The 16,604-nt window shown below is 41.5% G+C and overlaps 1 protein-coding gene across 1 annotated transcript in view; it reads right to left on the bottom strand.

Annotated features, from left to right (window-relative positions):
* Positions 1-2,054: 2,054 nt before the first annotated feature.
* The window catches only part of AGPAT3 (1-acylglycerol-3-phosphate O-acyltransferase 3), a 15,046-nt gene continuing 496 nt past the window's right edge, over positions 2,055-16,604 (bottom strand). Inside the window, exons 2-8 of the mRNA XM_010136124.1 lie at positions 12,059-12,228; positions 11,705-11,866; positions 8,997-9,150; positions 8,443-8,545; positions 5,314-5,389; positions 2,895-3,093; positions 2,055-2,229 (exon numbers count right to left, since the gene is read on the bottom strand). Of these exons, the coding sequence (XP_010134426.1) occupies positions 2,141-2,229; positions 2,895-3,093; positions 5,314-5,389; positions 8,443-8,545; positions 8,997-9,150; positions 11,705-11,866; positions 12,059-12,228 (953 nt within the window). The 3' untranslated portion in view covers positions 2,055-2,140. The remainder of the gene's footprint in view (positions 2,230-2,894; positions 3,094-5,313; positions 5,390-8,442; positions 8,546-8,996; positions 9,151-11,704; positions 11,867-12,058; positions 12,229-16,604) is intronic.

Raw genomic sequence — 16,604 nt, 5'->3', positions numbered from 1 at the left:
GAATTACGTAGGGGAAAAAAATAAAGAAAATCACACTACTTTTAGTCTTCCACTTCAAAAACAGGGAAAAGTCAGTTATCTTTATCGGCATTTGGAAGTCTAAACAGATTTAATGACAAAGTCCAAAAACATCCATGGAAAACAAAGTCATGGCTAGGCTCTGTTCTCCTCAATTCCCACAGCACCTCCCAAGTTTCACTAACTTTAACAACAGTTTTGCATCCCCTGTCTTAGGGAAGATTTATTGAGGGGACAAAGATGACATACTAATGCTGAGGCTATGGGTACAGTGATTTGTGAGTCTAACAGGAGACAGACAGCGTAGGTCATCCTTCAAATCCTCTTGTTGAAATGGCCACAAATAAAAATCAAGTGCCTGACAGAACAGTGATTAATGACCCCAAGTAAATATTTTTCTAAGTTACAAAATTGCTCTTCCAGTGTTTGAAAACAGAAAAACCTGTGGGAGAAGAGGTTATATTCCAACAGTTAGAGTAAATACAGAAAGAAGGTAAATTATTACTCTTATCTTGGTTACTAGAGCAAAGATGAAAATAATGACCAGTGCTTTGATAAGATCTGCTCTTCACATAAGTGAGATAAATATTCTAATGGCAGCTGGGTTAAAAACACAGACCCTGAGGGTCAGCTTCTGCCCTCAGCTGTAGATCTGCAACCCATTTCACCAACTTCTGAGCACAGCCAAATGCAGATTGTGGCCTTCAGACTTGAGCATACAGGTAGTTCCCATCTGTTTGCAAATAATTCTCCAGCTATGCACACAGCAGCAATGTACAAAAATCTCAGAATGTGCATTCGTAAAAAAGAAAAAAAAAGGGACAAGTACAGTCATGATTCTGATCTAATGTTCAGTGGAAAAAATCTAGGTCAACGAGCAAAAGCAAAGATATTTAAAATCCCTGAAGAGACCCCCAACTCTTACCAGCACAGCTCGCCTTTCAATACTTCACATTAACATCTAAAGCATGACCAAGTAGAAAGCGCAGCACACCCTGCCATTGCAGCACACGGGGTAAGATCCTGGGCCCATCAGAATCAATGTCAAAACTCTCATTAAAAGTTCAAGAGATGCCAGTATTTGAGACCTGACTGCTACAGACCTCTACTTTTCAGTTTTTTGTAAAAGAGTACATTCTGAAAACTATTGTGCTGATTGCTGCTGCCTCAGAGAGATTGGCTGAACCGGACTTTGGTGGTGAGAGACGTGGGCAGAAATAAAAAGAGAAAACATCAGGACAATTGAATAAATTTCCCTCTTTGCAAAACTCCAAATCCCACGGTCATCACTCATTCAGAAAACAAGCCCAAACAGATTCCAGATTATCATACATATTTGATGCAAAACAGGGCAAACAATGCTCAAGACTGACGTAATATTTTGAAATTAAACAGCCTTGAGCAGTTAGCAGGAGACGTGATGAGAATTTTATACTTTTTAATACTAGTGGATCTGTTCTGTGGTATGTGCTGATCAATAATGCACTGCTTGCCAACTCCACCATCCGTCCTCTCTCATTATAGAAGTTTTAAGATGTCTGAAAATAAAAAGTATCAGCATAACATACAAATAGGAGTTCATCTGTAGCCACGACGACACAGCCTTTCCGAAATCACTCTAACCCAATGAACACCTGTCAATTAATTTAAGAAGGGTTGTTTTTTCCTGGCTCGTTAATAAAAAAAGTTGGAAATGAACAAACATTATGTTGGCTTTAGCAAGAGGAAACATTCAATGGCTCCTGTGGTAAAAGTGAGTGTAGTGCTCTTGACAGAAACCAGTGTATTCAGTCATCTGAAGATGCATGTGGCCATGGCCAATGCCTTCTTTCTCCCTCCACCCTCCAAGTCCCCCAACAAAGCACGAAAAATTAGTTTCTCTTTCCACTGCACCCCAGATTTGCTCCCATAGTTTGACTACAGCAATCCTCAAACAGGCAGGAAGTTGATGCGTTCTCTTCAGTTGATGCCTCCAACTTCTTCCTTCTTGGCTCGTTTTATTTATTAATATTAGTCATCAGTTATTAAGAAAAAGATAGTTTCTAAGTGTTTGTTGTTGTTTTGTAACTGAAGTTAATCGGATACCATAGTCTGGTTATATGTGCCGAGCTGCAGCTGTCAGTTATTCCTTTTTCTTGAATTCTTGGTTGCCATAGCTGGAGCCTTTTTCTATTTCCGTTACTCCTATCAGTCTACGAACTCCAAAGGAAGCTTTTAAAATATAACAGAGAAATGGGAGGTGTATTAAAACCAGTTCAAAGATTTAGGAAGTTACATGTAGACACACAAGCAGAACCAACATGAGTTCACCCAGTCCTGAAGACAGCAGTGACTACAGACCAACAGTGCGCTGTATGAGGCTGCACGTGGACCGCAGGTTAGATGTTACTAAAGGAGGAGGACAAGCCACATTCAAAAATGTAATTAATGTTTCTAGGTTAATTAACAGGACAGGTAGTATGAACACTGAAGCATATCCCCCACCCTCATTTGTTTTTTGTTGGTTTTTTTTTCTTTTTGATAGAGGGTTTTTTGGGGGGGGTTGTATTATTTTGTTTGCTTGGTTTTGTGGGGTTTTTGTTTTGTTTTTAATTCACAGACAAGGCGTGCAGGAAAAGTATTTTCTCTTCAGGCACCATAATAGTGGACTCATTTGCTATTGATCTCTATAGATATTACCTAAAATACGAAGGCAAGCCTACCTGGATTAAAGCTTTTGAAATAATAAAAATACCATACAATATGAAGGCTACAGAGCGAGCTCCAAGTACGCTTCTGCAAACCCCATTCATGCTAATTAATACACAGAACTCATGGAAGGTAATGGATCCTGTTACATGTCACTTCGGGCTTAGCATCTTCTCTGCTTTTATTACCTGCTCCGACAAGTCCCAGAAACGCAAGGATAAGGAGAGGTGATCCACTTGCAAAAACTCCAAAGCCAAAAGTGAAGAGAGGAGAGAGGAGAACCGTGGCCCAAAAAAGGAAGTTTAGGAGAGTCCATGGTCTCCTAGGAGGTTTAAACTGCTGGCCAGGAAATACGCCTTCCTGATTATACATCTCTTGCAAAGCATCCTGGGAGAAAGAGAAGATGGAAGAGAACATGTTCATAATGTTTGCACCAAGCAATCCAAGACTAGACAACTCCAGGACAATGTCAAGGATGGTATCTGAGGTAAACACTCATCAAGGGCACACAACATCCATCTGCTGTCATTTCATTTGGGCATTTCTGCTGATTGCCGAGACTACCGTGTTAGTCCTTTGAAGGCAATCTCGGTTGCCATCAGAAACTCAGCCTTGCCACTACTAAACACCTTATACCTCTCCACACCAGCCTTTCCACTACCAAGCACCTTCATCTCTTCTTCTAATTGCTTAGGAATTTAGGGCAGCATCAGGTCAGAGGCCTCTTTGCTGGATGCTTTTTCTTCCTAGTTTTACTTCCAGAAAGTCATCCTGGTTTACCAAAACACAACAGAAAAATTTTGTATATACAGTCAGAAAAGGAAGTGAAGCACAAGCTAACCAGCAGGGACAGCGCTGTGCTAGCTGTAACACCAAGACTTCAACAGAGCAGCTGCATTCAGATCTGAGCCTGCAGAGAGATGCAACCATGAACTCATCACTCAGAGGAGCAGCATGCCCACAGTTCTCCCTCGGCGTGTAAGAATGTTCTGTAAGGTCTCCAAGCCATTACCAAGGACGGCTCAAATTTGGTTATTTCTTACTCTTCCCACTTAAGCTGTTTCCATTTTAGCTTCCCTTATAAAGGGCTGCAGAGCAAGGCATTACTTGCCAATAACAGAGCCCTTCGAGGACATACCTTCTGTGCTGGAAGAGCACTTTAAAGATTCCAGTTACAACATATGGCTACCACCATAAGAACAATATATGAAATACCCACATATACACGTAATACCTCCCCAGCAAGACCTCAAACCAAAGCTGAATGGAGGTACAGCCAGCACCAGCAAGGAACACCAAGCAGTGGCTCCATCTGCAAGCAAAGCAGAGCATTCTGCCCGAGGAATGGTGCCAAGCGGGGCAAGTGCCCTGTGCTGCATCTGCTTAGCTCTGTGTTTACTGTTTGACAAAGCAGGAGCCAAGCAGAGAAAGAACATCCCAGCAACATACACCTTAATGTCTGCTCCTCCAGCCAGGCAACGTCAGAAGGAATTCTTGCATCTAAGAGCCCTTTAACAAGGGAATCACATGATGGCATGTCCCTGATAGCAGGAGGTGGGATCCTTGAATCCCAAATTATTTTTTTTTTAAGCTCTCTAATCCCATACTACACTAACTGACCCACAAGTCAGGGTGCTAGTGGGAGGTGGAAGGAGATGATGATGATAGCTACTGCTCTTTTAAAGATATGTTGTCTACCATAAACTGAATTAGAGCTTAGGCATTCAAACAAATTAGGTTAAAATAAACAAAATGAAACTCGGAACAATCTGCTGCCTACCTATGGACTAAACATAAGCCTGGAAATGCTGCAGCACAGGTCATCGTAGCAGAAGAAAGCCCAAAATAGTTAAAGCTTCCATGCTCCTCTTTTCCCACAAAGAAAAGCAACACAAAAATCAAGATGCACATTCCAAGTTCAAAAACGCACCAATTCAGGCTGGGCAGCATTAATTACAGTTCTTTCCTCCTCCCCACAGAACTGTTAAATATGTGGTCAAGAAATTATCTAAGGTAAAAAAAGGAAAGATACGGGGAAAAGCTTTGAGCAGTTTGAAGGCATGCTGGCTGCACGCTGCATCAGTCCCTGTCAGCAGGTCCCAGAGACTGTCTGTACCATGTCACACAGCGCTACAGAGGTATTACCAGGAGGCAGAAGGAAAGTGACAGTGGAAGAAATATGAAAGCAAAGGACCATTGCAGCTAAAAGCCAGGGAGCAGCCATCCCTGACAGGCAGTTATCACTCTCCTTGAGTGCCTAAACACACCCAAGGGAAAATGGAGCTTTTTGAAATGTATGACAGAGACCCAAGTTCTGAAGAATATAAAAAGACAGTGGATTGCTAATAGTCTTCTGCAACTCAGACATCTCTCTGAACCCCCCATTGTGGTTCCTGGCAATTTGAGACCTACTCACTAGCCAGCCCTCTGCGGCCAAAGGGCTGTTCTGTACTGCTCCTTCCAGCAGTTTGAGGGATGGCTGCCTAATCATACATAACATTTCCATCTTTTCTCTCCATTCAATGGAAGAGTGCGCATTACTCAGTGCCTTAATACACTACTCCTGGGAAAGTCTCAAAAAAGCGAGGAGAAAGCAGAACAGCTTACCTTTTCCTGGTAAAGCTTATGAAGCCAGTTTGCAGCTTCCTTTTCATCTTGAGGGATATCTTCCAGAGGAAATCTCCTAGTTTAGTAGAGACACGGAAAAAAGAAAAGAAAAAAAGAATTAAGAGAAAATCCAGGTATTAGACTTTAGACCTCTCCTAAGGAAGATCTTCCACTCAATGAACAGTATAAGCTACAGGTAATACTGTCACTGATGGCAGAGGTCTTAAATGCAGATAAGAACTGGGGCTTAAATAACACCCGATTCTCCACCTACAAACTCTGATTCCCAAGACAAAAGAAACTGTAGAAGCTCCCATCAATTTCACAGCACATTAGTAAAACTTTTCTTTCTTCACCAGCACCCCCACTGCCTGATTCACAGTGAGTTCAGACTGGGACACCCAGAGCTGGGAAAAGACAAGCCAGTGGCAAATCCCAGGATAACTGTTTGTTACATTTTGTAAGTGAAAACTCCAGTTTGGAAGGAATGGGAGAGGTGGTTAAAAAATTCTCTTTGTACTAACTCTAAGGAAAACATCTTCTACAGCGACTGCACTTCTCTCCTTGCCCCTCCAGCCCTACAGATTAAGGCATGCATTTCTGGGGGCATACAAAAATTATGCCCAGCTCTAGGTACTGACCTGACCTCACTAAAACCAGACACATTTTAAGAGTCTCTTTCTAGTGGTGAAGAGCCAACCATTTTCCTGCATTCTTTTATTTTCTGAGATAGGCCACTAACACACTCACAAATATACCGTCTCCTTTCTCAGTGCCACAAAGCTCAGTCCTGGATCAGTTCCGAAAGAAGATGCTCAGTTTGTAGAAGGCAGGCACAGATCTTACCCTCAGCTCGAACAACGCCTGGATGGCAGCAAAGCCCTCTTAACAGCAGGCCAGTAAGAACAGAAGGGTGACCTCTGGGAGGGCTCTGGACACAGTGATCCCAGATACAACTTATTTGCTGCTTTAAACTGGGAAATATATTTCCAAAGTATGAACTAAAACCTTTGAATCTGCAGCAGCAGAAGGAAGATACTCTAATACATTTCTAATAATTTCTGCATTCCCATAAACAAATTGAACACCAGATTTTACAGATTTACTTTCACTATCTCTAACAGGAGAAGTTATTCAGTTAAAATAAATAACGCTCAGTAAAAGCTCAGTAAGAAGTCATTGGCTGGAACTTGCCTGATAAAGTTGTTGCTGTATTGCTATCACCACTAGAGGGTACTCATAGCAGTAACGTTTGGTAATTCAGCTACTTATTTTCTCTAGAGCCAGGCAGGAGAAAGACTGAGAGAGCTAAGCTTCTTACTGCTGCACAGGTAATTGCATACACATATACCAAATACACAAGCATACCTACTTCCTTTCTCTGAGCTAAGTCAAGTCTGCTGGAACATTAAGGACATGTTCAATTTTCAGCAAAAGAGTCTGTAAAAATAGTTTCCTTGTTCTCATAGCTTCCTCTCAAAAACACAGAAAAAGCTTCAAGTGTAGAAAAGCATCTTGAGAATGTTGATTCAGTCCACAAACACATTTTAAATCAAAATTATGTGAACATAGTCATTAGTTTCTTTAACAGGGTACAATTAGTAATTTTACCTGTCGGCATCATCCTCAACAGAATTTTATAAACCCAAACCTCTTCCAACGACTACTGAAAACTACATTTCTCTTCTTTCTTTCCACTACCCCACCAATAAATAAAACCAGCAGGCATCTCCATTAGCAAGCCATAGGATAGTTAACTGAATGCAGGTGCTTTTCAGTGTATAATTCTACAGATATACATCCGTGGATGTGTACTCCACATCCATCTAGACAGGCTACACGCACCTGCCATCAGTATGGAATCAGAGGTGGCAACAGCCTGACTAGCTGTTTTGCTGGCTGGTAAGTTGTCTGCTCACTTTGCTTACCAGGAACATGTCTGGCAAGTGCAAATAGCGAAAGTGAAACCCCTTGCAAAGGAGTGACTCCATCTGTCTCTCCATCACCTCTGCAGCCTTCTTCCCAAATGAAAGATGAAAATGCTCCGGAAGTTGCGGTATCTGAGAACAGAACTGGAACACTTGTCCTTCTCTTCCCCATTAAGGCTCCAGCACTATCTGCCCCCCTCCTACCCCAGGATAGCATTTCTTCCACAAAACTGTTGCTGCTGTACCTTGACACAACGGATAATCAGTGTGATTCCCTACAAAGTCTTTAACCATTGGACACTCAGGCAAGACACACCTGCTTTCATTAGAAGCACAGTGTATAGTGGCAGTGCCATGCATCTGCAACAGACAGACCCAAGGCCAGAGGGGAAAGGTGTAGAGGGAAGTAGCAAGTTTTTGTTGTTGTTTGGTTTTTTCCTCTTTTAAAAACTGAGTATCAACTTCATCACCAGAATGTAGCAAAGTATGGGTGAAGTCCCCAGAGGAACAGAAGTGAACTGTCAAAAGAACTGTGCAAAGAACAATCAGGTCATTTGTCAGGTGCATGCACAGAAGGGGAAAGAAGAAATTCAACAGGAAAGGGTTGGTAGTTTTCATAGTCCCGAGGAAGCTGTTAAAGGAGAAGGCAACAAGGAGAAAGCATTTGTGTGTGCACGCATGCGTGGAGTTAGGTGTTAGTGGTTACTCTTTTGGGCAAAAGAGTAACGAGGAATGTGAGGAATGTCCCACCTCATTGACAGAACGCCTGAATTTCAGCATTATTTAACTTCTAATCTGCTAATCAAACCATGTGAGAGGGGGAGAGAAACTGGCACAGTAAGGAGCTTTACACCATTTACTAGAGGAGACTACTGAAGTTGGGCAGGCTATTTATACTACGCATATGCCTGCGGGGTACTGGGAAGGGGGCAAAACAGTTGGTTTTCTGTTCCCAGCAGAGAAGGCGGAAAGGTAGACCAATGTCCTCAACCGCACAAAACAGGGAAACCCTGGCAGACAGTGTGGTCACATCCAGGCTTAAAGTCTGTCCCGTGCTCTCCGACTTGCTGGGTGGTATCATGGGATCTCACAGGAAAGTGAACGGAAGCAGGGGATTGCATTTCGCTGTAAAATCCGAACGCACTTCAATATGCCAAAGCATGCATCTTAGGGCTCACGTCCCTCAATAATATATGCTCACCTTACACACATATCTGCTTCATATTTCTTTCCATAAAGAATTCCTAATAATGACGGGTTCTTGTTGCCTCTGAAATTTAGTGTTACATCATACACTGCTGAAACTGTTGCAAAAAAGAAAACACGGCTGTTATAGCAGCAATATTAGCAACCTCACTGCCCGCATGCTTGCATTAGGCAGCAACAGAGCCTCGTGAAAGCCTTGCATTAATGACGTCAGCTGGCAGACTCCTTCACTACGTTGTGTTTACATGTCATATTTGTCTTTATCAGCCACCTGACATGTCCATCCATACAGCACGTGTGTTATCAAAACAAAAAACGACTTGATGAACTAAGTGACAATGACAAACATGAAAGGCTCATTTTTAAAGACTGGTATCTGAGAGTTATTTGAGAATTTTCAATTAAACAGTTGTCATGCTGAGTGCTTATTACTGCCAACTCACTAATTGTAATGGATGTAATGCACAATAGAGTATACCTCCACTGTGCTACACAGAGCATACTAAACAACACATTACAATTAACACAAAAGCAGCAGCTGGCCAGTACCTGTTCCCCTGAGACACTGGACAGCAGTGGTGAAACCTTTGGTTCTGGGCAACAAGTGGTATTTCAGCTTAGGCAACCCCTTCGATTCAGCTACCTCCATACTGATACGATGCTTGGTCTCTGTAAAACGAGTTCCTTCACAGTACAGGAGAAACTAGTACAATGAGACAAAAGACAAGAACAAGGACATTCTGACATCAAAAGAAATCAAGCAATATACTGTAAGACAAACATACGTCCACGCATACATGCACACCTCAATTGTCTCATTCGATCATCAAGTATTATGCATAAGCACCACCTCACAATTCACTTACAATTATATTTAATTTTAACAACACTGGTACCAAATGTAAGGCGACAACGAGTCTAAGCGGTTATACCTGAAACATTTATTTAAAAAAAAGAAAAATCCCTGAAGGCTTTGGCTGGCTGGTGATGGACTAATCTGCGAATCAGAAAAAGCAACCCAAATATCAGTACACAAGCACTTTATCAAAAAACGTATTAATCACTAGCTCCTCATTTAACATTTGTACTGTACAACCAGAATTACTCATCTGAAGACAGACTTGCTTGCCTGAAAGCTTTTCTGATTTTCTTTTTTTTTTTGCATTTGTATCTGTTGTGTTTGTAAAAAACGGTGCCTTCACCTAAAATCCCAAAATCTTGTTCATTTTGTAAGGCACAAATCTGACTGTGGTATCCTGAGTAACCACTCAAGACTTAAATCCTCCCGTACTGACTTCAAGCAGCACAAAACATTGATCTATCCTCCTCCAGCCTCTATATTGCCTCTGCTCTAGTTGGAAGACCAGAAGCAATGCAAAGCCAAGAGCAGACAAACAAAGCCATTCTGAAGGTCCTAGGATGAATTTCTGTTTATCCCTGGCCTATTTGAAAGGTGGACATCATCCCCATTACGCCAGCAGTGGAAACATTTCTGCATCCCAGGTAAGCAATGGAGGAGGAGAAGGGCAGGCTGCTACTACTCTTGCAGCAGTATCACGCAATGCTGCAATTCAAAAGAAAGATGTGTCGAAGGTCCATCTGCTATTAGTCAGTACTGTGGTTACTTGACTTTTTCTCTGCAATGTATCCACATACTGTGCACCACAAAAGGTAAGTTAAAGGAATGTTAAAACTGCAAAGCCATAGACACAGGAGTTAGAACTTGCAGAGCACATTGAGAAAACAGGAGCTGGTCCTGCAGTCTTAATTTGGTCCTTGAGGGCACGATCATTATGAAAAACTGACCACCACCACCAAATGGTGAGGTCAGCATAAGGTACAGAATATAACACCACAATCTCAACCCGTCTGCAACGCAAGCTCTTTCCCCTATACCAAATCCTCACCCTCTTCTACTCGACGGCACAGTGGTCCTACAGGAACAAGTATGCAAGCAGTGCACAGTCCGGGCTGCAGCACACGTGCAAGAAAGACCTCACAAAGCAAGACTGTGCAGACAGACCTAACTGTGGCATTTAGAAGGCACAAAAATTAAGGAATTGATTTACTCAAGTCAATTTTAATCACAATTTAAATTACCAAGCAGGAAGTCTTGATTTCAAGAATCAATGCTATCTATGTTTTACATTTATATCTTCTAGTTGTTTTCCCTAGAGGCTAGTCCTTGGTTCTCAATTGGAGAATCATTAAAACATATAGATCTGCAACTAAAGCACAGTCTTGAGATTTTTTAATTGGTGGGGTTTTTTCTTTTTTTCTTCCCACTCCTAATCAGGAGCATATATTAAATATAGTTCATACCCATATAATCAAGAAATTAAGTAGTTTAAAATACACTCTCTAGTTTCTTGTATCTTTGTAATAATAGAAAAGTCACAAACGACGTATTCACAATGTACTAGTTAAGGCTTACTATTTCACTATTCATTTTAACAAGCCATACTGGATATTGAAGGATCACTTAAAATGCACAAAAAGCCTCTTAAAACGTTTTATGAGCCAAATAATTGTATGTTACGTTTCCTGCTATAAAAGCAAACCAGTGAATTTATCAAAATGTTTGCATTCGAAGCTAAAAGAAGGTTAATAGGTTTATTATACCATGTGTTGCTGCAGTAAAATCTAACATTGCGCATGAAACACAGACGTTTCACCCTTGACTTCAAATAATGTTTAAAAAGCATAACTGCACAATCAGATGTAACTGTGCCGTATGTTCTCACAGAGACTTTGAGAAATCTGTAATTTCATAGATCAATGAACATACTAACAAGAACTTCCTATCAAAATCCATTGTCAATGCCCCTACTCATCCCCCAAATTTAGTCGCTTCTCCAGAAAAGACTTTATGTCTTTATAGTCTCCCTCAGCTTAAGGTTATACAGATTTAGTAGTCAAGTATAAGCTGTTAAATTGTTTTTTTAAAGGTAAAAATAAGTTCAGACAAAATTAACAAGTATTACACAAGCCCGACTTATAAATTATCATCAAGCTTCTAATTATCTATGCAAGCTTTTGAACTGTTTCCCAAATGAATTCCCTCACCAACAGACAAACAGAGCAATGCTTTACCAGCGTATCGCAAGGGACCTCCTGAAACAGAGCACAGGTTTTCCTTGACAACACCGGAAGAAAGCAGTGAGCAGACCTTCTCCTGATACATAAGCGTATGGTACCACAGGAGTATCTCCGTCATCATTTCACTTCTAGCAGTCAATACTAGAGGAGGAACTCACCCACATATATTCAGGATAATCAGCCAAACGTTTTAATCCTTCAATAACCGTATCTCTGTCTTCTTCCCATTTCCTTTTGCAGAAAACAATCTCAAGGAAGTACCACGTCCAGCCAATTAGGGGCACATACAGCAGCTCTCTCTTAGCAAGAACTTTGGAACTCTTGAAGAAAAAAACCAACAAATCAAAAATGCTGATTTGTACAACAAGATTGGACAAAGACATTAAAGTTAAGACGACAAAGAGCTGATGGAATAGTATCTGGAAACTCAAATGCAAATAAATGGTATGTGCACCGTTTTTAAACAGATCTGTCATCCTCCAAATGAAGGGAAAGCTCATGGCCCCACGTACCCCTAGCACTCCAAAGCGCTCTGTCATAGTCCAGCCGCACAAGAAGTCGATTTCAAAGTTGTGATTCAAGATGATAATGACATGTTCTTTCCCAAAGGTGTTCACCGTGGCCTCGTCTGAGAACAAGGTGCACTCTGTGCCTGACCACCATTCCAGCAGCATTACCAACTCTAACAAACATGGTGAAGACAGAAAGAGGAGTTAGGGGTGCCGCTTACAGAAAGCGCCTGGTGTTTCACCTCCGGCCCCATTCAGCGCCTAGTCTCTCCTGACTCCCAATGACACCGTCACCTTTTCAATCCAACCCAGCAGAGATGAAACGGGAGCTTGGATGGGAATAGACCAAACTACATTACCATCCTTAAGCAGTATTTAGGGCACTAGATATGCATTATGGATAATTTGGCTGGTTTTTAAATAGTGACACGTTTGGGCGTTATATTATGAATATGTAATTTCAAAATGACTGAAAAAAACCCCAAAACTTTGTGCCTGAAAACAGACAGTTGAGCTGTTGATTGCTCCATTAAATGAGTACAGTTCCTCCCCAGGTGGAATACAAATTACGCATAGATGCAGTCTAAAGCTTTACTCAATGTGAAACAAGCTTTGTAGAGGTAAGCAGACCAATAAAGGGCTTTTAAAGGGATACAGTGCCACAGATCTTCTGCAAAAGGTTTTAATATTAGAACACAGGATTTTAATGATTCTGTATTATGGCCATCAGATTCAGAATCACCAGAGAATTGAACTAATTTATCAAAATACCTGGGCAAAGACAGGAATGATAAATTGTGTCTTTATTTTACTACAAGAGAAAGAATGAGCCCTTTCCCCTCTGTCCTCTCCAGCTTTTCAACATCCCAGCATCTCTCTTACTCCACTCTGAACATTTCCTTCATCACCCAGTCTTATTTTCCACCTCCCACTTTTTCATCTTAAAAACCCCCTTCCACTTAAATTCAGCACGCACTGAATGGAGTTGCTATGGTTAGCCTATTTCTCTCATTTCAATAGACGCAGATGGAAGGCATTGCTTTTGTCATGGGACAACTATAAAAGTATGAAAACAGTTCATTCTCCCAGTAGGAAGATTTACTTCCATGCAAACTGTAATCACTGGTATTTTCTCATTTCAATGAGATACGGATGTAATCAAAACTTAATTGCACAAATATAGCAGTTAAAGAGTCCCACACTTCCCACATTACTATGACAGACTTGCAGGGTCAAAACTGGAAGGTGCCCCCTTGGTTCTCTACATCAGGTTCTGCAACATGGTATTTCAACTTCCCATTGGGAGGCCCTGGTTTTGCAAAATGGAGCAGCACCTTCCTGCACAAGGGCTTCTGACCAGTGGGTCCGTGACAGGGTCATCTACCCATCACACTGCTAAATAACAGTGGGTCCAATTTTGCATCACACCAGGGAGAAGGCAAACACGGTATTTAGGTGAACGACAGGGAAACCAGTCCTGGTCTGCTGAAGATACACGGTTTCTCTAGCACTATTTTTTTCATTTGTATTCCCTGTGTGACCACTTATCCAGCAGGTTATTTCCTGAATTATTTTCAAGACTCACTGATTTGAAGGCATAACAAAATTACACAGCTTGCTGATCAAGAGAGCATAAACCTGGTCAACTGGAAATACAGCAGAGGAAAGACAGAATAGTAGTTTATACCAGCTAAAGGTTTCTTTTTAAGCTTGTTGTCCTTCCTGTGCTTGTTGTCCTGCCTGTTGAGAATGTTGTCTGAGAAGCACGGGAGAAAGGAAAATAAAAAGAGAGTGGTTTCTAGAGGTTTCGTTGCTTTCCTGTTTTGTCACCTTTGCAAATGATGTGATCACTTTCTTGCTCTGGTTACCCTGACTCCATAAAAGGGGAAAGAGGACAGCAAGAGTGTCCTCAGTTGAGAGCTATGCTCTTCCAAACAGGTGGCAAGGAGAATGGAGCAGTGGTACCAAACACAGTGTTGTACTCCAAGAGATTTTTCCTTTCCATTGCTGTCTATGAACTAAGGAGGGACTTCGCCAGTACCTGCTACAGTTGTTACATTTTCTAATCAAAAATCATAAAATGAGTGTGTTGTTTCTTCAAAATTAAGAAAACAAATTCTGCAAAGGCAAGTGTGTATGATTTTCTGCAGAGCATTTCTTGTACCATGCACTCTAAAACAGTGGAGGAAGCTTTGCTGAGAGATTTGCCAGAGTTCATACCGAGAGAGGTGGGCTGATGAACCACAGCACTGAATTCAAGAAAATTGCCCTTTACAAAAGTTCTGGTAAATGATGTTATTATAACCAGGAGTGGACTCATTGCCTTTTTATTGGTGTGCGGGTTACAGCTATTTTGTGCAGCACCCATCCTGCCGATGCTACAGCAAGCCCATCCTTCTGAACAAAGGGATGATAACGCTTGCGCTTCTTGGGGTACTTGTAGAGATAAGCAAAACCTTGCTACAACAAACCACCTCCTACGGCCGCAGTTCCCACATGCTAAAGCAGGCAGGTTTGCAGCCTCCCAAGCCTCCCAGAAACAAAGCAAACCAGAGGCACAGCACACCTCTCAGTCTAAAGTACTAATGTTTGAGAGATTATTTCCGCAACTAGACTAAACCAAATACGTTGCACTCTCTAAAGGCATGAGTCATCTGAAAGGAGATGATGTAGGAGAACTTGACGTATGGACTACCCATCGTGAATCGCATGCACTGCAAAGGGTTTACATTGAGCTTGACAGATGTTTTTTCCCCAAACACTGGACAGCATCTTATCTCCTTCCCCTTCTGAGCTGTACTTTACGTATTTGAGAAGAGATACAGTAAAAAAAGAGTGTGGTTTTAAGTACGCTATAGTACGCAGCCAGATACACAATCATCCCTGCACATCAATCCTCTGCCAGATGGGCAGAGCAGCTTCTGTTACATACAGCTCTCACATGAACACCCTCAGCCTAAAACTAAACATCTTGGACTAAGCGAGCAAAATGTAGCATCCAGAACAGATCACCAACCTACAGGTTCACTGCCAAAAGTCTTCCACATAATGAAATATATTTCATTATGAATGCCAACATTTGAACTGCTACATTTACATGGCTTACTTAATTTGTCATAAATCACAACTGAAGTGCATATTGTGTCAGCTTTTCCATTACAAGCCATCAGCACTCTGCAATCCCATATAACATGTACGTTAATTTTCATAGTTTAATTTCTCTATAATTTAATTTATAATAGGCTATACATGAGGGGTTATCCTAGGTACAACCCAATTGTCTACTCAGCCTCTCCAAACGTTTTTGAACAGTAGTGTAGGTTATTTCCAGTGTACATAAGACATAACATATTTTTCAATGCACAATGCTAACTTGTAGAAATGAAGGGTCTGAACCTATATGCCTTACAGGCACAAGCAGCTCACATCCTCCGAAAAGTCAGATTATTAGTGCAACAATAGTTTTCAGGATGAGATCAGATTCTAGACTATTAAAAGCACATTAAGAAATTCTTACAAGCAAATAATAAAAAAAAAAATCCCACGTACCCCCACTCTCCTCCACTCAAGCTAATTTTGAAGTTTCCACCTGTAAGTCCTTCCATTACAACACCTTTTTCTCCTGACAGTTTGCCTGCCACTCTAATTTCCTTTCTCCCGTGCTTCTCAGACAACGTTCTCAACAGGCAGGACAAAAAGAGCAGGAAGGACAACAAGCTTAAAAAGAAACCGAACTAATACTTGGAGAGTTTTTGTTGGTAGCACTTCACATCACTGATTTAAGAAATGTGGGTGCCTGTCAGTGAACTAATCAACTGTAATTTCAGTAGTCACGTAGGTGACTCATTTACCCAAAGTGGGAGTTGGATGCTGAGCTGAGTGCTAAGGTAAGTGGCCATGCACACTGGGAGCGGACAGAGAATGGAAACAAATTAGATGATTCACTACCGAAACAGGAGGTGACATTTGCACTAAGGAGCCTTCGAAACATTCATTTCAGAAATCTCATCCTCTGTTAAGCTGCATGAGGAGAAAAAAAAGCCATCCACAGAAAGTTTTGCAAAGGTCTGAAAGAGGAAAGCAAAGCAGCTGCACTCATTGCAGAGCTGTCCCACAGGCAGAAGAAAAGAGCGACAAATTGCTCACAGGAGGAGATACTGGCGTCACAGATGGACACTGTACTGTGTAAGAGGACTCTATAAGTTGTCATACAGTTCAGCTACAGAGGCATCTACACTAGATACTTTAAGACGGGCATCTCTCTGCAGACTCACAGTCTCCTAAGGGCTCCTAAGGAAGTATTCAGTACTGCACACATGCTTCACTACCTGAAGCAGTATCTGTGAATTCCCCCTTCCCCATCACTTAGCACAGGCTCTGACGCTGGATCAAGACAGTACTGAGATAGAATCAGCAATTCCTACCAGTCAAGATAGGGTTAGAGTGGGAGCTTTACTTCCCACTTTTTTGAATAACACAGCGACAATATGCATCATTTCCTTGACTGTTGTATATTTTCCCAATATTTCAGAAAACATGGCTGCTTTGA

Source organism: Buceros rhinoceros, unplaced genomic scaffold (assembly GCF_000710305.1).
Source record: "Buceros rhinoceros silvestris isolate BGI_N320 unplaced genomic scaffold, ASM71030v1 scaffold35945, whole genome shotgun sequence".
NCBI lineage: Eukaryota > Metazoa > Chordata > Aves > Bucerotiformes > Bucerotidae > Buceros > Buceros rhinoceros.
The sequence above is the reverse complement of the archived record's forward strand: the minus strand, read 5'-3'. Positions and strand labels throughout refer to the sequence as shown.